General features: G+C 41.8%; 2 protein-coding genes across 2 annotated transcripts; one reads left to right on the forward strand and one right to left on the reverse strand.

The window, feature by feature from the left end:
• The first annotated feature begins 118 nt into the window (after positions 1 to 118).
• On the forward strand, positions 119 to 5,505 carry dennd10 (DENN domain containing 10). The gene is made up of 7 exons (XM_022230903.2): positions 119 to 171; positions 790 to 986; positions 1,478 to 1,706; positions 2,028 to 2,139; positions 2,254 to 2,465; positions 2,812 to 2,906; positions 3,585 to 5,505. The coding sequence occupies exons 1-7, from the start codon at positions 132 to 134 to the stop codon at positions 3,756 to 3,758; spliced, it is 1,059 nt and encodes a 352-aa protein (XP_022086595.2). The 5' UTR covers positions 119 to 131; the 3' UTR covers positions 3,759 to 5,505.
• On the reverse strand, positions 4,438 to 20,245 carry LOC110977089 (peroxisome proliferator-activated receptor delta-like). Its single transcript, XM_022230902.2, has 7 exons — positions 20,057 to 20,245; positions 17,912 to 18,016; positions 11,358 to 11,476; positions 10,733 to 10,883; positions 9,449 to 9,672; positions 8,798 to 9,191; positions 4,438 to 7,755 (listed from the first exon to the last, which is right to left on the reverse strand). The coding sequence occupies exons 2-7, from the start codon at positions 17,940 to 17,942 to the stop codon at positions 7,508 to 7,510; spliced, it is 1,167 nt and encodes a 388-aa protein (XP_022086594.1). The 5' UTR covers positions 17,943 to 18,016; positions 20,057 to 20,245; the 3' UTR covers positions 4,438 to 7,507.
• Between the last annotated feature and the right edge of the window lie 802 nt (positions 20,246 to 21,047).

Consider the following 21,047-nt stretch of genomic DNA (forward strand, 5'->3'; position numbering starts at 1 on the left):
TTTGTATTCATGTATTGACACTTATAATGCTTAGAATATCTGTGTTGTACAAAGACTTAGATATTAGCGATTCGAATTTTTTATAAGTTATGATTAGTTTTGTACAATGAACGAGACTAAAAGAAATCAAGATGGCGGCGCTCATAGACTTGTTGGCGGCGGGCTTGATAGGTTTTAAAAATCAAGTTTTTGTCACATTTGTCAAATTTTTCATTTTTTTCTTTTGCATACATGTATTTTTATCGTGCAGATGTTTCAATAAAACTGGATTTATATTAATAATCAGCCTAATAGGCCCTACAACTTGCGAATTACAAATGGTAGTCATGCATGGCCATGGCCTAGCGCCTGGGCTTCATAAACTGTACTCACTAGGCCTACGTACGTGGCCCTGTTCTACATGTACATGTTTTAACATGTAGACCCCCCAACACTTACAGTTTAACAGTTTAAAATTATCCTAGGCATGACGGGTGTAGTACCGTGTCACCCACTTATTTAGACAACCGTCATGATGCATTGCATTGCAAGCAAGTCGTAGCATGGCAATGTTAAGATATTAAAAAAAGGGCTTCTTCCATGGATGTTCCCTATGTCGTCTGGTCATGTCTGGTCATTGACAATAGAATACGGACCATTGTGACCATGACACATGTTGAAAGTTTATTATTAATGAGTTAGAGAGGACATGAAGGAGCTTGACCAAATTATTTTTGTCACATTATTATTGTCTGTTGTTACAACAATACAAGGTGATTTATCAATGAAAAATTTGTAATGTGATCATAGAGAAGGATGTCAACTCTGACGTCTTGTGGGTGTGGTCGTATCCAGTGGTTACGGCCAAACAGCGAGAGCTTATCCAGAGGAAAGGATGTCTAAGCCCCAGTAACAACACCGTGGTGTCCTATGTGTACGGACAACATCGACGGCAGTGGTTCTACATACGCACAGAAGAAGTGAACGATGCCCCAGCCCTTCCTAAGGTACCCAGATTTGTTGCAATTTGCATTTTCCCGCTCTGAAAGTGCAAATCGTCACTGCCAAGTGAGGGCCCTTCAGTGCATTACCCACTGCACTGTGCCCTCACTCTCCTAGTGCATTCTTGTCACCTGAGCACTGTAGTCATTTGTACACATTCAATCGAAAATTAAGTTCGCACACTGCACACAATTCACTCAAGACCAGAGGTGGGGGTGTTGACTAGTGTAACTGTGCTAAAGCATGCTCTCACGTGTCCCTCATAACTTTGCTAAAATACAGCATCCACTTTTCTTACACAGATTGCATTAAAATGTAGTCCCACCACATGTTCGTACTGTAAGCAAGTCTTCCACCAATGTTATTATCAATGGAATCCAGGATGAACATGTACTTCAGACTTTCTGTCAGCGCTTTTCAGCAGCCTCAAACGGCAACAAATGTAAGAGCTTTAAATGAGATCTTGGGGTTGTCACGTTACGTCCAACTTCTGCAGGTAAAAAGTTTCTCACTCGTGCTGCTGACGAGGGACTTCAACCCGGAGAAGTACAGCCTGCTGAGCAAGATCCTCTGCCATGCCTACCTGGCGTCAGGGAACCCCGCCTCCATGCTGGAACACTACCTGTCGGTGGTCACCAAAGGCAGTTGCCGGAGCGAGGACAACGGCATGTTCAAGGTGCAGGACTTCGACATGAGGAAGGCCTTTGCGGCAGCCTCAGTGAAAGGTAGTCCGTAAAGCACAGTCATATGTGGGAGAAATTTCCAATGCTCAGTTTTGTCTCTGTCTCAGGCTTTGAGTATATATACTGCGTACAACTTTTAATGCATGGGAAATTATTCCTGTTGTCTTCAGTTACCATAATCCTGTCCACAATATTTTGGCAGGAAGTCACCAAGCAACAGATGTCAAAGTGAAAACCCTGCTCAGAAATCCATCCAATTCTAAGGAAAGAAATGTGATTAAAACTTGGTCAGTTTGCTTGTTCTCTTTCAATCATACAATTTGATGCCATTTGTTGGAATAACATGTTGATCTTTATCTTTAGATGTTATAAACATGTTTGGCATGGAGTCCATTCTGATCTATACGGCGCTACTGCTGAAGAAGCGCATAGCCGTCTACCACCCCAAGGTCGAAGACCTGTTGCATTTCGTCAGGTAATCTGCTTGTGACTGTCAGGACCTCTGCTTTAAAAAAGAAATGCAGTCAAGATCAGCAGGGCAAATAGACAATTTGATCCTACAGCATTTTTTTACCGCTTGTCCACACAGGGCTTTACCGTGCCTGGTATGGCACCGGCAGAACTGGTCCCTCCTCTTCCCCTACGTGGATCTGGAGTCAGACGACGAAATCCAGGAACTAAAAGCCACCTCGTCCTACGTCGCTGGCTTCACCAACGAGGCCGTCGAGAGCCGGATGGACCTGTTTGATCTCTTTGTCAACATGCCAGCAGCTGAAATCGCCATCGCTCCCAATGCCAAAGGTGCATCAGTGGTCATACTTGCGTTTAACCCTAGCACTCCATTTAACCTTTCAAATCCACTAAGGTTTTGAAGGGTTCTGCAAGATTGTAGAATGTTGGAGTCCCACTGCTGTTACTTTGGAAGAAGAACTTGCCGTTGTTTTCAGCACGGTGGTGGTTGTTTGGGGGTTGGGGGCAAATAAAATTCCTCTGCAGAATGCTGAAGGGAGTAAGAATCAAAGATGCTGCAGTTGCACTACAAATGTAACATGAAATGAAGATCAAGGGGTGATTCAGTTTTACGCCATTTCACCGAGAGCTTCCCAAATGAATACACTATTTAAATGGCGTCCTCTATTTTCTGTAGAGCATTTCACCATGGGGAAGCTGCACAAAGACATCGCCCAGGTCATGATCAGCAGTGCCCAAGACGAAGCAGTCAGCAACAAGCAAACCATCGTGGTGAGTTTTCCTATCCCTGGAAGGAAACTCTGATCGACTTAGACTGAACCGTAGTTGGCACTCTGTGCAAGAACCTGTCTGTGCATCTGTGCGGCAGCCATAATGGCTTTTCAACAGAATGTGTACAAATTTGCAGCATCACTGTGTGAGATGACTTCATCCTGCACACATGATGCCATTCCTCTTGTGGACCAAAATCTAGGTCACGCCCACAAGTTATAGCTGGGGCTGTGAAATTATTACACACATTCCTGGGGTAGCCACAGCCATTTCCCATAGGTGTGCATGTTACTCCCGAGCCATAGCCAGTTGATTACGTTGACATGGCCTTGCTTTGTGCTGCTTAACATAACTGGTGGTTTGCATTTTACTAGAGAGTCCATTGTCTTTGGCAGTTGTTCTTAGAGGGTAAATATGGGGCTTTCGTAATTCGTACCCACATCTTTGTTGGTTCAGTGTCTCTTCCCAGAAGTTGCATGGCTGCAACCCGGGATGAAGCCCTAGCATCAAGAAACACTCGGGGCATTACTGCAGTAATAGCATAACAGTTTCAAACAAATAGTGGAAATTGTAAGTTTGTGTCACTAAGCAAGACACTCAAAGAGCAGACTGGTCATTACTTCACATTTACATGCACGAGTTGAAACACTTAGGTAACTTTTTTCCCATTTTCTTTAGGATATTTCCAATAAGACGATGGAATTGATCAACAACCTCAAGTCCCTCAGCGACTCCGGCCCAGACGGGACAGGGAAAGTAAGCATCGAGGCTCTGAGGGAACGCAAAATGCCGCCTGCCACCGAAAACTTCCTGTTCAGCCTCGCCGCAGCCGAAGGACTGGCACAAGTCTAACCAGACTGATGCATCTCCAGGCGGTACTGAGAAGTACAGGTAGTGAAATGAGTCATACAGATAAACATGCACAGTAAGTAAATTAATAATCACAGCTAGTGGTACAGGAGTTCAGAGGTCAAATTTGTGACTGGTCTGCGAGGCCGATTCCTCACGACATCGGCTGGAGTGGAGCAAGTGTTAGCAGACAGGAAACAGTAGAAGTGCTTGTGAACATAATGAACCAAGTGTTGAACACGAGCACACTGTGCTGTCTGGATAGTTATGTAATCAATGGTACTACACACACTTGTACATGTGAGTGGGCCCTCCCCGCATTAAGTGGACAATTTCTTTGGTTGGGCAAATCAGATCTTAAGCTCACTAGATGTTTGAACACCACTCGACAGCTGGGCTTGAACTGGTGTGGTTGAAAAAGACCAACGATGAAGAAGACCACCCTCCATCCACCAGTCCAGTGGGTCTTTCAAACCCTGAGAGTTGAGAAATTTCTGTCAGGCTTTTTTTAATGAGATATAAACCTTGCCACACTGATTGCTCCGACTATGATCGCTAAGTTTTTCTACCAAAAGCACCTTTTGTGCTGTATCTCTGTCAGTTGATTGTTGAAATCACACCAAAAAATGAGAAAATGAGATCACTTATGATCTTGAACTGAAAACAAAAATCAAATGTCCCCTTCAGCTTATAAAAATTACTGTAATTTATTGCCAATATATAAAATATTTGTATATTACTTGCGTAACACCAACAAAATAACATCAAATTTACAGTCCTTCTGTTTGAAGTCGGTTCATCATCACCATCTTTGGAACTTTGCTGTCTTTGGAACTCTGGTAAAGAACTAAAACTGCTCAAAAGAAACATCATGAAGTAACTTCTCGAATACCCACTTAAACATAGACTCAAGTTGGAAAAAAAATTCCTATGGCCCATAATCAGCACAAAGTTGTCTTGTTCACAGCACCGTATGTAGAAGTCTAAAACTGCAAGACAGATATCCAGCTGCATTGGAACCAGTTGAAAGAGTAAAAAAATTCCCACATGTCTGTTTTGCAAAAGATTCAGCTGAAATTCTTATACAGCTGGAATGCAGACTAGTCAAATCTGAGCTAAATACACTTTTTTCTACAGCCTAAGAAAATCATTAACATCATGAGTTGTAAATATTTAAGATAATTTTTTTTCCCTATATTAGGCTTTGGTTACAAAACATCTCCAAGTTTCATGTCAAAAAAAAACTGAGGTCTACCACGGATGTATACATTGAGCATTGCCAATAATGCCATGTTGTAATTGTCATCTGATAGATTCTGAAAGAGAAAAATCAGTTTAATCTGCCACTTCGTTTCTTACTGCATTAACTGTTGTGTCCGATGCCAAGTTGTGTATCTTACTGTTAATATTTTGAGCTGAAAGTTTAGACAACATGCTTGCATGTTACTTGAAAGTTTATGCCTTATTTTATTTACCGCATATATTAACTCAGTATTACCTTAAAAAGTGACATGTGACTAATTGACTTTATTACCTTATGATAGTGTTGTCAAACTTTATTCACAAGGCACGATTAAAGACTTTCTTCACTGGAAGAGGCTACATTTATAGAAAAATATGTTTTTGTTACAACTTCTCTTGTATCTACATAAAGTAAATGAAATATACAATAAACGCTGTAAATATAAACTGTGATTAAAAAGTTCAGTTTTGTAATAAAAAATTGGGGAAAAAATCATTCTAAAATACACACTTTGGTCTCACACGCAGAATTTGTTTGACGTCATTCTTACCACGTCTTGTAACAAAGAAACCTGATGTAAACGTACACAACGGTTTACCTGAAGGATGGTGTTTTACCCCAACTACGGCAGTGGATCCCAACTGTGGTTGGGGGGATCCCAAATGAAGTGTTGATTGGCTTGTCCAACATCAGCATTTCAGTTGGGATTATCCAACAGTAGTCGGGACCAGTACTACAATTGGGCCGTAACAAAACCACCTAATCCTTTCTTCCAGCTTTGGAATAATACAAATGAGAAAGTAATTTTCCACCACTCTTTTGATTCACAGAGTCACAGGTGTTTCTTCAAGTACTAGAGTTGTTTTCCTGAGTTGGGGCATTTGGTCATTACGGGATATGCCACTTGACTTCATTCCAAAATGTCAAAATCGCAAAATAAATCCTCTCTCGGACATCATCTTTGTAGGAAAACGAAAACTCCGTATACAACGCCAACGGGTGCATGTGCGTGCAGTGTGCAGATGTTCAACACAACTGATGTGCGTCACGAAAACTTGAAGTCTGAATGCCAATGTGTGTGGTAATCTGGAGGAAGTGACGTCATTTGAGAGAGGTCTATTACATACATGCACGTTCTAACCTTCCACATGTGCGGACCTTCTTGCAACATAATGTGAAGACCTTGTTCATATCCTGTCTTCAGCACCTATCAATAAATATTAAATAACACCCTGCGAACTAACAAAAAAATGTGAAAGTCAGCAAATATGTGGCATAAAAGTGAATAGGAGTCTGAAGACTGAACAATATTCTCCTCAATGTGGTAACAAAGCTGTCGTAATAAAAATGCCTTGAACATTAAAACTGGCGCATATAAAAAAATTGGTAATGATCAGCTAAGCATGAATGCTAAGCCGTTATCTTTGGTTTAGCACACTGATTGGTGACTAGTTAAACTTCCACACAATATGCCTTTTCAGCTGGTAGTCAGTACTGGTCGGCTTATCAAATTTATTCAACCAAACTATTGGTCTTTGCAACTTAATATCAATCACTAAGTACAAATCAACTTTGTTGTACGCCTACAAAGTGTTGTTGCTCCGCCCCCCTTGCATGGGCTACCCAGTGAATAATCACCAAAGTTTTCCACACCTGTCGTATTAGATTGTAAATGGCTATGGATATGTTGCATCAGAGTTGTAATTCAGCCATCACAGATTATCACAAACCATCACAAACTATCACAAGTCACTGCAAGCCGTCATAAGTCAATCACAAATCGATTGCAAGTCACAACTCCCAGGTTACATGGAAGTCACAAGCAAAGTCAGTGTGACAAAGGCGTTTCTCTGCACCACTTTGACACTTGCAAATTTGTGATCTGACTGGCGGCCGATTTGTGATGGACAGGGTTACAGCTCTGCAGTGGACTTTGAAGGGTCGGTGGGTCAGGGTCAATAAAACGAAAGTTAAATCCTGTGGGCTTCAAAAATGAAACCAAATTGCAATGAAGGGGAAGGGAAAACAGCTGGACCCTGTTTCAGTTTCATATCAATCCCTTGCTTCATCTCCAATTTCACAATCGCTTTCAAAGCTTTGCTGTGAGAACCAAATGGAAATACTCCGTAGGGTAACCTGACATTAAACAATTTGTGATCCAGCCTTAGAAAAATGAGTCACAGAGGAGAAATGATGATTGCGATTCCTGGGTTTGAATCACTCCTAACCTGATTCCCTGGAATAAATTCTAACAAACAGCTGTACAGGACTGCCCCACATCAGCCCCAAGTTGGAGGGGAAAAAAAGGACCCTAATAGATATGCATGTACAAAATGTAATGTGCAATGCGCACGGTGTAAACATGGTACAGAGGTTATCATAACCCGTAGACGTCCTGGTATAGAGGCTACCATGACCAGCAGACCTCCTGGTACGGAGGCTATCATAACCCGTACATGTCCTGGTATAGAGGCTACCATGACCAGCAGACCTCCTGGTACGGAGGCTATCATAACCCGTAGACCTCCATCATGAGCGGGGTGGGCCCGTTGTAGCGGGGGTCGTCCAGCAACATCAGCTGCTGGATCTGCTGGACGTGCTCCAGCTTGAGCTGCCGCAGGTCGACCAGCCGGGACAGGAGGCGGGGCAGCACCAGTGGGTTGCCGTGGTGATTCTGCTGCACCTCCCACTCCAGGGCCTCCAGGATGACCTCCTGGAACTTCTCCACTTGCTCGCGCTGGGTCAGGTCATCACGGTCTGAGGGGAAAAGGGGGGGCAAAAAATGCGTATAAATTCACACAGAATTTTTTTGTATCAGTGAACATAACCCTGGGGCACGTTACGTGATACGTATGGCGGTGAAGGCGCACCTTGCACACGTTTATCACTGATAGTACGCATAGGTATGCCGTAGTTGGTCATTCATTAGTCATTCTAGTGTGTACTGAATATGGTTAATGTAGTCAAGTGCATCCCACGTCTGTGCAAGTCCAGCACATGTCCGTCACAAACCATTCAGTCAAGAGGCAGGCAAGTCACAGGCTACTTGAGTGTGGTGCGACGAAAGCATTCCTTTGTCGTTTCACCCATCGGTTATGACTGCTCTGGTTGAATGATTCATGACTGGATTGCAAAAGGCCTTGTGATGGATTTAACTACACCCGACTAGTTGTGATGTCAGAAAAGTCAAAGGAAATTTTAGATCGAATGGATCCGCTGTACATGTGGAGCTTTACAGATGGGTAGCTGGGTCAAGACTTGGTGTTTCTCAAAGATCAGGTTCCTATGAGATTTTGCATTTGTCTTGGGCAACGAACCACGTCTAGACCTGTCTATTCTGACCAGCCAAAGAAGACTCCAATTTTTGTCTGCATGTAATACGTGTTGATGTGTCCATGCCAATCACAGACTCATAGACAGCCATAATCTACCAACTCAGGGCTGTTGCATGTCCCGGTAGATTCAGGATTAGCCAGAACCTGTGAGAAATGGTCTGAGCCTCAAGGGACAATGCCGAGGTTAACAATATGATTGGAAGGTTTGCATGGTGGATGTAGCACTGAGGCGGAGGTTTGTGGTAGCATCATAGGAAACTCTTTTGCAAGAAAGCGAGGTTCTGATAAGAACTTGTGGTTTCAGCTTTCCAGAGAGTATGGTCTGTCCATTGTCAGGAGAATGTTCAATCCATCGGTTCCGATTTTAGATTGTCTATAGTTTGAGAAGGTCTGAGATGTACTGCAGGATGGTTTTCAAAGCTTTCAACGGAGGAAATCCCCCCTCAGTTTGAGTTTTGGCTTACCTGGTGCCGCCAAAGCCAGCACGCAGAACAATGCCAGCTCCTTCTCCGTCAGGTTCAGCTTCTTCATCTTCTCGAAGAACCGGAACTTGTCCTCAAAGAACATGGTGTCCAGCCCCTCCAGGAGCCGCTTCTTGAAGTAGACACCGCCCGAGGGGAACCAGAGCCCGTCGGCCATGTAGCGGGAGGCCGTAGCGATCATGGCGATCTCGAAGCCGGCATGCTTGAGCAGCGAGACTTGGTCGTTAATGTCCAGTGAGCGGAACTCGGGCAGCCGCTTGGCAAACTGGGCCAGGCTCTCGATGGCCGTCTGCAGGGCGTTACGCAGGAAGGCGGCAATGTCGTTGATATCTGTCAGCTCCCGCATGGGCCTGGAGTCGATGTTCACATTTGCCTCCTTGAAAAAAGAAATCGTAGATGCAAGTCACAAGTCACTTCACAAGTTAAAGTACTGTAACATTCTTTCCACCTGTCACAGAATTGATTTCACTTTTTTTACAAGACTAACGAGATGAGAATACATGAATGCAATGTGACAGTAAGCTAAGCAGTGTCCTCAACAGTGGCTGCAAAGGAGCCATCAAGTTATCACCAAGTAAACTGGGGCTATCATTTTTTTCCACACGAAGCATTCGCGGTATTTTTTTGGGTCACCTCGATGATGCCGAGTCGTTCCTCCATGAGCTTGTTGGTCCTGGCCTCCAGCGTCGGGTGGAAGCTCAACGCCCAGATGTCCTTGTAGGCCTGGTGGATCCTCTCGGTCAGCGCCCGCAGCTCCGCCCGCCTCTTGTCCTCCTCGCTGGCCTCATGCTCCTCCTGGTTCAGCTCCTCAAGGAGTCGCAGCCGCTCTTCACGTGGCATGCGGCCAAACCTGGAGGCTGCGCAGGGCAGTTAAAAAAAACAGGAGCACTTGTACATGTCTGGTGCAAACACAGTAAAGGGGACCAGTCCAGTCAGCAGGGTTTTCCCCATGGTTAATGTGCTTATTTCCCGATGATGTTTGCCATTTGTGAACAGGCATGCAGGCTGTTGTGAGAATAAAACAGTGGAGCACTTTATGTTCTACAAATTTGTGATTTCCTTTTGCATTCAAAAATGGAAAGAACAAAAGCTACCTACTTTGACATGAAGTAGGAATCATTTTTTTTTTTTGAATTTCTAAAATGCAATCACTCTCTGGTCTCAATTCAGTTAGAGCCTCCACATCAATACACACAAAGGACAGTTTGTGCATGTTGAGTGCTCAAGGCATAGCAAAATGGTACAAGTAAAACCATCAGAGAAACACGCCTAGCATGACAATAACTTTACTGGCCCCCTTCACCGTTTTCTGTTCTGTACATGTACGCAGAATCACTTGCCTTGGCATGACACAACTAAAAATACTTCAGTTCCCGATGGACGGGATTCAAGTCCACGCACACCTCCTTAAGCTGATGCCATTGCCAATTTACGTTTCCTTGCCAAGGAAAAAAAAAGCCAGCAGTTGGATTCAAACCCTAGGGCCGCTGAACCACAGACTATTCAAAGAGTAACCATTCCTTAAATGCGGTAAAAAATATCTTTACGGAGAAGAAAGCACATAAAAATCCAAAAATTACAAAGAGTCATGTTATAAAATGAAAAATGGTACCCCCGGTACGTGTTAACAGGACTTCTCTTGCGTGGAAGCAGATACAGTTTAATCAGAATCTTCAGATGTCATACAAAATTAATTTACATTTCCCTTCGTATTGAAATGAAACCAAAATATTTTTTTAATCTTTCAAATCTGTACGCCTTCTATCAGATTTTTTGGACCCACAAAATGCGTGACAGGGAGGACAATATTGGGTGTAATAGGCAGTCTGAATTACCAACAGTTGTTACTGACATCAACCACTACAAAGGGTTTTTCACCGAAGCAAGTATGGAGAAATTAGACAACTGTCGCCTTACCATCGTGTGACATGCCAACGGCAATGCACTTCTGGAATCGACAGTACTGGCACTTGTTGCGGGTGGACAAGCTGATTTTGCAGGGCCTCGCCTTGGAGTACGGACAGGGCTTGTACTGCAGCTTCATGCGGTGAGTGCGACGGAAGAAACCCTGACCATCCAAAACGAAAAATGCCCCGAATCAGACTGTGCCACTCAACGTCTTTGCGGTTTACGCCGATGCTCCATCACCGACTAAGGCTGTCTTCTTTGTAAGTAAGAAAGCTGTGTATCACTGGAGTCCAACTCAACCATGAGTTGAGTGAGTGGCCAGCACCTTACTACATGTGTGTACAGCTTTTCTCGATGACCTCACAAGGGGTCAAAATGATATCCGTAATAGTCAAATGCATGTATTCGTACATGCCCAAGTGGGTACTGTAATTTGTACATTTCTGTGCACATGTGAGTCCACCCAATTAGATCAAAAGAAAAAAAGAATTTCTCGGGGCACGACCAATGATATCAAAGTAGCTGAGAGGCCATAGCCAATTTTCATTCCAATAAGGTCAGGGTGCCAGTCTAATTTTTATAGCCACAAAACCATGGTGGTATCATTAATATGTCATTTGCTGTTAGTAGTTACCTTACAACCTTCACAGGAGTGGACGCCATAATGGAAGCCCGACGCCTTGTCACCGCAGATACGACACTTCAGCGGCAGGTCCATATTGTCCAGAGCAAAATGTCTGCCTGGATCATGGCCTGTAAGAAACACAAACAAGACTCGGTCTGCACTGAATTTGCAGTTGTTACCATCATAAAAGCCAATGTGGTGAAAACAAAACGCTGATGGCAATGGAAACGCAAGGCAGCCATAACAATGTAACTTGGTCCCACAAACTGAGAACTGAATCACAGGATATCAACCCCTATCTCCTTTTGAAGGCACAATTGTGATCCGATCCCACAAAATGAGTCACAAGGCCATGTTGTCAGTCCATACAATTTGGTTTTAGTTTGTATTAGAACGAACACACTGTACATGTACGTGTACTTCAGGAGCTTAATTTTGGTTTTGATGTATTACCCAGTTCGGCATCCTGATGATGATGGACACAATGGGCCTGAAAATTTTAGAGGCTTCCTACATGTATACTGTACTAATTTATAGTACACAAGTTTATTCTAAATGCCTTTAACCAAATAAAAGCTCTGGCAACTTGCGACTCATTTTGTTAGGTTGGGTCAAAATTGTCTGAACAAAAGCTAAAAGCTTCAGTACTACATTGTAATTCTATGATATGATTTCTTATGCCTTTTAATTTCCTCCACATAAGGAAAGATGTACCACAGAAAGTTTTTGGCATAAACGAAGGGATACCTATGCTTTACTATCCAAATCCAAACTTGTAGCTAAGCCAAAGTGTTTGGAATTCATGACAGTGAATTCTGTTTCACACTCCTAGGCATGAAGCATTTTTTTCTAATTTGTGGTCAATGTATAACTTAAGGTTTTATAGTGGCCCGGGTGGAATATATGAAAAAAATCTATTTAATTGCATTTCCAAATGTAATAAATTTGTCTGAAAAGAATTAGTATATGACAACTCATCTCTTTACAAACACATAAATGTTTGGTACTGGAAAACAATGCACGAAATGGATATCTAAAATTACTGAATGGAAGATCACAGTTAATGAAATACATCATGTTCTTGTTTACAACTGGCATACAAAAACTGGATGACTTCTTTGGATGTGCAAAAAGTTGCACTGAATGTGAGTGGCCCACCACCAAGAAGGTACATAGTTTGGCAATTCCCCTCTTCAACTGTACATTTTTCGACTTCAAAGTGATTTAAGGTAGAAACTTTGTCCGCAGAAAACTTTGGTAATTACAGGCAGTGTAAATTGTGAAATTTGCATGGTTTGTGTCTGTATTTGGTATTTTGGTAGGTAATAATTTATCACTCTTCATCATAGTTTAAGCACGGTGGATCACAACTCACAAATAAAACTTAATGGACGCTAAACGCTCACAAAAAATTAATGTAGCAAACTGCCCTTGCAGAAAATGAATTCTCTGACAGCAGAACTTTGGATAGCACCGTCTGTTTGTGGAAGGTATCCAGCGTCCATTAGCATTGTCAGGGAGTGGCAGTGAGGGACTTGGCATGCTTGCAGAAGGGTTTATCATGTCCCAATGCAATCCCAGTTCCTGACTCATCCATTCAACGGCGAACCAAAAGCAACTTACTGGGAGTATTGTGACAAAGACCACCTCTAACTCCAATGATAATTGCATGTGGTTTTTTTATGAGGGCTTTTAATTTGTCACTCTATAGTATATCAAGTAAGAAATGAGACCGAGGGGTAACCCCCCCAAACACGTCCAAGACTATTAGTTACCTAACACATCCCCCCTAGATATCTGAAAAGAATTCCTCAGATTCCAGTGACATGATGACCAACACAAAGCAAGGGGGGGGGTTCTCTCCATCTGATATCTTGCTCCACATGCTCTATAGCACTTTCCAGCTTTCTAAATGCCGGTTGTTTTGTTCAGCCCACACATACAGTGTATGCTCGCTTTAAATTACTTTCTTTTTGAGGAGGAGAACCTGCCTGAATCCTCAAAAATCTTCACCAGGACGTTCCTTGTATTCACATGTACAGCCGTCCACTTTCAATATTCCTCTTCACATTTCTGGCAAAATCATGGGCCCTAAAACCCTACTCCACACCTAACCCCACACCCTGACACAGCTCCAACCCCACCCTTCCTTCCATCCCACCCAGACTACATCTCATATAATATTGTTTCATGGACGTATAAGATATGGATTCAAATTATACTTTGATGTGTTTGCCAAAGTCTCTTTCATTCAGTACATTTTCTTTAGCTCAAACCCTAACCCCCCGGGACGTATGTAAAATCACATGGAAATAGGAAGACTAAGGGAAAATTTCAATTCATGTACATATAATAAGTGGTTCTGCCACATTTGGGAGTTGGTCAATACACCTTACACATGTATGACATCACCGGTTGACCACAGAGCAGACCACAAAAAGGGGTCAACAGCATGATTTCATTTTGGTGGGGGGGGTGCTTTATGGCTTAAGTCGACTGCAGAACTATTCCCTATGTACACATGTACATGTACAACCAGTCTGGACACAACCTGACGGCCCACAGTCCTCTTATCAACCATGGACTGCCGGACTGTCGGAAGCTTCAACGGAATACCCAGAAGAGATAAAGTAAATACAATAATAAACGTTTCCAGCCTGGGCCTCCTGTGGTGCGACCAGTGTGGGAGGTGCCCAAGGCTCAAAACAATAAACAAATCAACAACAGTCTGGAAAATTCCAGCAGTTCTGGAAGATTGCTGATTTAGCCAAAAGCACAAGAGGAAAATAAGCCGTACATATACATGTACATGTATCTTAATGAAATGACCTTTATAATACATTACCACAATATTAGAAACTTCAGATAAAACAAAGATTAAGTTATTCCTCAGTTTATTTTTAGACCTTGTGTACACAGGTGGAGAAACAAACCAGACAACGCTCTTTGCAACAGTGCAAGTTGGTTTAGAAATTTTTTTTTCTTTTATCACAGGCATGACAGGGTGTCCAGCCTACCATGGTTACAATTATCAGTAAGCCATTATCTGCAACACGTTTTTTTTTTTTTTTTGTTACCACATTATGACACCCTAAAGTAGACCTACACTGTAGCCCTTAGTCAAACAGGCTCTGTGGGACTTTTAATGTGCCATGAATAATTCCCAGTTGGGTAGAAAGCCCCCTCTGTTGGTTTTAGGCAACTGACCCCCCCCAACAAAATGCGGCTGTCGGCAAACACACTGATCATTCAAGCACTGCCGACAAAGAAAATCTCTGTTTCACAAGAACGTAAGCCTGCTCCCAGTATAAATTTGGACAAGGTACAGCAAAACATTGCTATTACACATTTACGGTACATGTATTGGTATCGGTTTACATACATGTACGCCTGGCTGGGCCAGTGTTGCAGTGACAGGGGTAACAGTTTCAATGCACAGACACTGGACACATTAACTACAATGTACATGTACTTTGGAACGCAACCTCTGCTTGAAAATCAAAGTCCTTATAGTTAATTTGATACCATTTTTCTATACATATACGTACTGTACATGTACATTCTACATGCTGAATGTGAAAACGTGTCTTTCACACTTGGGAAATGTGAAAGGAAAAAAAACACACACAGAAAATGAAGAGATTGCTGACGTTAAACCAGTTGAAGAAAAAAAATGGCCTACTCCCGAACTCTGTCTGCTCCAAATTTTAAAAAAGAATTAAACAGGATTCGGAAAAGTGCTCTGCCAGTGAATATTGTGGGCACGTCTGTCACCAACTCTACAATACTTTGTGTGATTTTATTCCAAGTTCTTTCAGATTCTTTCATGGGGGGGATTTGAATTCATGAAAAAGTACAAAGCAACTACGAATAAACACAGCCAGCCCCGTGACCAGCACGCTTGTGCATGACTGACTGTGCTGGATTACACAACCTGAACCAAGTAAATCTCTGCTCCACTAGGTGTTCCACTGCTGCTGCACAGCGCTGACAGTTCTGTACGCGTAAATGACAAATTCAATGTAAAGGCATGTTACTGCAAATTATACAATGCACTGAAAAAAAAAAAACATGTGGATGTACATGTACATGGTACATGTACAGTGCGTACATGATTGCTGCCAAGTAAAACAATTCCTCTCCATGTTTCTGTTTTTTGGGGGTTTTTTTACGGGGAGGAAGCAGACCCTTTTTTAAGGTTGCGGATTTTTTCAGGATGGAGGATGAATTTTGTGACTCTTTTAGTCTTTAACTGATAGATTTATGTCTGAAGAAACTGCCGTCATAATTGGACTTGAAATTACAGTATCTAGCTACATACATGTACTGTCCAAGTATTTTATAATGTTAACCCCAAACAAGGACTTTTAAAATGGAAACTAAAAGGAAAACAAACAAAAACCAGGGGACGAGAAAATCTTTTATTTGTTCTTTAGCCGACCTATAGCCTGTCATTGTTCACAGACACACACAAAAATGGAAGGTGGTTTCTGAACTGCATGTACCGTAGGTACCAGTACCTGGGATGTTGCGGGACCATGGCATTTGATACTGACCGCTTCCCCATTGCACAGCTAGGTGACACACCGATCACGTACGCCAAGCGGGCACATGTGATGTAATCGGCATAACAACTCCAGGAACAATCCACTCATTTCACTTTTGCTTTTCCCTTGCAGTCCAAACACGCTCAGGAAACGCCTGTCAGCTCATCCGAGATATATAACGTCCTGAAAGGGGCCTGGACCCAGGCGTACGTGCGTAATCTCCCACCCGCACTCGAAACACGCCACAAATTGCTGACGGTTTGAGGATATCCTGACCTGCGGCTGAACTTCCCGATCACCCCTGCGCAACCCTTAATTTTTTGTGGTTTTGTTTTTGGACGCTATGATTTATGATTGTGTAATTTCCTTGAGAATGAACAACCAGCACAGCTGGCGATATCGCCACATGGCAGAATTTCATAACTCGGTTTCCAATCGATTCATAGCAGGAATCACCAGTGCCTAGAAAGTGAAATATTCCCAGGGAAATTCGGCTGCTGCACATGAGCCAAAAAACCAGTATGAATGCAGCTTACAGTTGGGTTGGGTTGGAAATTGGAAATTGCAAACGAAATACCCATTTGGTTTCTAGAGACCATGGCCATTTTTCTTCAACACAAATCCTCAAAATGGTCTTTTCCCTCTGGTGTCAGTGATTTTTTTGTGTTTCTTTCAAAACCTATAGTTTTTCTCCCCTCTGCAGAAAGATTGAATAAACTCAGCACTACTCATCAATCTGGCTTTTGTTATTCTTTACTACAAGGAAGATTGGGAAATGAAGCAATCTTTGTCAAAATTTGTCAAAATTCTAAGGTATTAAAAAGAATGTGTCATAGTTTTTGACTGAATTTGTCATTTCTAAACTATTTGGTGTGCCAAAGAATTTCTGAGGATTGGTTTTTGTAATTTCCACTAAAATTTCCTACTGTACCTATTTGTTGGCTAATGTAGATGTGTCTTGAACAAAGCCTTGGGCAAATTTAGTAGCAGATGTAGTCTTCGCTCAAGGAGATTAGATTAGGGACTTGAATGTTGTCTTTCGATCAAACTGGTATCTTCCAACTTTCCTCTCCATCCATCACACACAAAAATTGTTTCCAAAAACATCTATCCTTACTGAATTAAAGAAAGCTGAACACAAAAAGACACAAAACCCTTGGCAAAATCTGTGAACTTTGAAATTGTGAATCCATAATTCATAAACCCTACCCCCCCAAGGGTTGCTGGCCCTAACCTTCCCCATTCACACAAAGTTAAACACCCATATGGGACTTTGTGCACAGAGGCTGTTGGACTTTGTTTTTCTGAGGTACAATGTACATGTATGCCAAACCCAATGCAAAAGCCAGCTGTTGTGGGCCTACCAGACCTATCCCCACAGAATGAAACACTTCACTACTGTTTAATTCTGTGTGGTTGGGGAAGGTTAGGGTTAATTGAAATATTTCTGCAAAAACTACTCAATGACTTACTGTCAAGAACTGGAATAACACATCACGAAAGCAAGCAAAATTTTAAAAGTAAAACATGAAATATTCTGGAGACAAGTTTCTTCCTTGGGTGACATCACACTTTTGATCATATGCCAATTTGTATAAATTTGTATATACATATAAAAATTCGAATACAAGACAAAAGGCACCAAAATGCCATCAATACAGTACAGCAAAAATTGAAAATAAGATTAAATGGGACACATACATGACAAAGCAGCATTCACTGGTATTTGTGCAAGACCTGCATTTTACTTAAAATGTGGGGGGGGACTTTTACCTTTCAAGAGAGCAACCTACGTGGCATGAGTGCCTGGACTGGTGGATTGGACCTTTCAAGGTTGAGTCAATCCAAATAATTGAATATTCAAATATTTCTACAGTCCCAGGACACATCCATGCACCTTAATCTACATCTCCCAAAATCCTCCAAGCCTCCTGGATTTTGACGGGTCCGGGAAGGTCAGGGCTAAACATAACAGATTTCTGAACAAGTTGATAACAGGCATGTCCATTTTTTTACCATTTGTAGTGGAGGTGGCGCTGCTTTCCATGGTGTTCAACGCAAATCTTGAAACGGTCTAGCGAGAGCCTGCATGCATGTGCGTTCACACTCACAGAGACCGACCTGAGAACAGAGGTGAGAGAAACTGAAGAATTTGTTGACAGTTCACATGGTGTAACATCACTTCTCTGCCCAACCAGAGACTTCAGTTGAAGGCTGGGTGTCATTGAAAGATGTCCGCAGCCCACGAGATGTCTCACATACCGGTACATGTATCTTTTTGTTTTACTTTTAAAGGGTCATTTTTCCTGTTAATATACTTAAATACTCTATAGTTAATATAACTGTGCTCTTTGCTTTAATTAAGAATTTTCTTCCCTGACTGGAATTGTGAGATAATGTGTGCTGTCTTTTATTTGTTTGTTGTAATTTGTACACTGTCAAGTTTAAGATACATGTACATGCATGTATTGTTACCAACTTACAGGTACATTCCTTTTTTTTTAATTTCTCTTTATGACTTTTTGAAAAATATGTCCGTACTACAAAACTTGCAGTAACGATGCAATGATTTTTTTCTTAGAATCACTTTTTGTGTATACAAACACGTTTAAACTCTTCTTTAATGTGTGCAAACTGTTTGACATCTTTTCGGAGATAACTAAAGTGAAAAGTGCACTTATCCAGACAAGTGAGGGCACTGTTAGTGTGATGTAAATTCAGGAAGACACTGTTCAGTTTGCATGGTTTCATGCGCAAATTTTGAATCCCAAATTTTCTCTCTGAAAACATGAGAAAAGTCCCTCACTGGCTCATTGCTATAATAGCCTGCCAAAGGAAATGGAAATCTTCAGTAGCAATTTCTAACAAAATCTGGTATTTTTGTGCACAAATCGATGCAACACTGAGGTTCAGTGCCTTTGATTATATCACAGTTTTACTCATGAATATGCAAATTTACATTACATGTCGCATAAAAACCAAGAAGGCTCCAAGATACAGAAGAACACAGCAAAGCAAAAATTGAAAATAAAGTTAGTTGAACACAAAGGAACTTCTATTTCATGGTCCAGTAGGTTTGATAGCTCCATTCCTACAAACAGAGCAAAAGTCTGGGCTTGGACGGATTTCGGTATTATCAATAGTGGTGGTATTTTTTCAATACTGACAAATACCGACGGGTGGTCCATAAACACCAATATACCGACAAATACCTGTGGAAATTTGACACCATGGTATTCTTGCTAATATGCTTCAAAAATAAAGGAAAACCACCATATCATCTTATTTTACTTCATCTCTTGTGGTACAAGTCACCCAGTATCATGCCTGCATTGTCACTTGGACTTGGTAACGTGAAACTTTAACAACTGTCAAGTTGTCAACCCACCAGCCAAAAGCCTGTGAAGTTTTATTATCCTCCCCGACTGGAAGTGGAAGTCAGAAGTAGTTGCTGGCATGCCCAGTGAATGTCACTGCTTATCTACTGTTGCTTTTTGATGACGCACACTCAACACCCCAGTTCAAAGAATATCACGGTATTAGTGAATATCGCTGTATCTTTATCACGAATATCACAGCATTAAAAAATTCAGTACCGTCCAAGCCTACAAAAGTCCAAGACATTTTGAACCCTGAAGAGTAAATGACACTCTACAACATTTCTGATCACTCTTAATTGTCAAATTGCTTGCAAAGCTAGTCAAGAAATACTATGCCAGAGCAGGTGGAGTAAGTTGTTAATGCAGACAATCATGTTATCAATTTCCTTATTCTAAATTCTTCAACTACGTTGAAATAAATATTCGGAACATACAGAATACAAAACTCCAATCACCATCACTGACATTATTTCAAGGACAGAAAAACTTTAACATTTTGTAAGAATATACATGTATGCTCTTCATCGTCTCATAACTTTCCTCAGCCTGCTTTTCACATACAAAGGAAATACCGTCAGGATTCTTCTGATTATAATGTACACAAAACTTCTCAAACACAAACATAGGCCTACCCCAGCAACATGGTCATTGATACGTGCATGTACATGTACAGTACATGCCTTTTCCTTCCTCCGTAATCTACATATACCTGTTACAGTTACGGGCCTAACTGTGGAATATCAAAAGCCACCTCACAGATATCTTATCTAACATTACTTACGTCTATGGAAATCCGGCCCTGCAAAGCACAAGAAAATCACACCAGTCTCCCTCACACCACCATGGAGCTTTTAGAAAGGATGCTCACACACATTTGTCGTGCACACACGGAACTCACTCTTCATCGAAGTGTCTGCTCTCCGGTACGGTTTGTCTTCCATATGCATGCTCCGCGTTCTGCTGGTGTCCAATATATTTGTATATGGTAGTCTGAAAACCCAATCATTAGTCATATAAACTTGCTGGCCATGAACCAGGCGCCTTACTACTCCTTAGTTGATTCATTTTATTCATCCATGGTTGATTAAAAAGACCAAGGGAGGATTTGTCAATAATCTTTGCCCGACAATAATTTCTAGATTCCATGGGGCAAAAAATCATTCATCATCAATATTTTAAAGGTTCATTTTAATTTTATATCAAATTAAGCCTTAGTTTAGACTTCAGTATTGCGAAGAAATGAAAGTAAATTTTTCCCACCCCTTTAGAAACATAAAACCGTCCAAAGATATTACCACGCAACGACCGCCCACTCGATCGGCATCGTGTGCTGTGTGCATGTGGTGCTTTGCCCATGACGGCGCTGTTTAGTTAAAATTATTAGGGTACAGTCCACTAATTCAAGCCCCATCGAAAACAGTGTAAAATCACCACTGTTCAGGGCCCAGTAACATGCGTACCCACATCCCTGGGATTTCTGAAACGCAAATGGAATTATTGTCTGGTCCCAAATCTTTAAATTTCTTTTCAATTTTTGATTATTCCCATAAGACAAAATCACGCCCCGAAAACTTATTATCGAAGTCCGATTGCAGCCATTTCTCAAGTTGCAACCGTAAACTTTCTCGGGCACTTAGGACCATTTTTCAACCGTATTTTTTAGCCATTCTGCTCTCATATGAAAGCTCAAAGACCCAGGAAGTCGACCCTGGCAACGATTTACACAGTCTCACCATTTTGGGAGCCATACAGTCTCCTTTTTCAAAAGATAC

The sequence above is a fragment of the Acanthaster planci genome, linkage group LG13 (genome assembly GCF_054643075.1).
Source record: "Acanthaster planci isolate LZ-2023a linkage group LG13, COTS_SCS, whole genome shotgun sequence".
Lineage (NCBI taxonomy): Eukaryota > Metazoa > Echinodermata > Asteroidea > Valvatida > Acanthasteridae > Acanthaster > Acanthaster planci.

Excerpts from the sequence above, each read along its gene's own strand:
- dennd10 (XM_022230903.2), top strand. The coding sequence starts at position 132 with ATGGCGGCGCTCATAGACTTGTTGGCGGCGGGCTTGATAG. Across the intron at positions 987-1,477 it reads ATGCCCCAGCCCTTCCTAAG|GTAAAAAGTTTCTCACTCGT; the intron begins GTACCCAGATTT and ends CAACTTCTGCAG. Across the intron at positions 1,707-2,027 it reads TGCGGCAGCCTCAGTGAAAG|ATGTTATAAACATGTTTGGC; the intron begins GTAGTCCGTAAA and ends CTTTATCTTTAG.
- LOC110977089 (XM_022230902.2), bottom strand. The coding sequence starts at position 17,942 with ATGGAAAGCAGCGCCACCTCCACTACAAATG. Across the intron at positions 9,192-9,448 it reads AACGACTCGGCATCATCGAG|GAGGCAAATGTGAACATCGA; the intron begins GTGACCCAAAAA and ends TCTTTTTTCAAG. Across the intron at positions 7,756-8,797 it reads GCTGGCTTTGGCGGCACCAG|ACCGTGATGACCTGACCCAG; the intron begins GTAAGCCAAAAC and ends TTTTCCCCTCAG.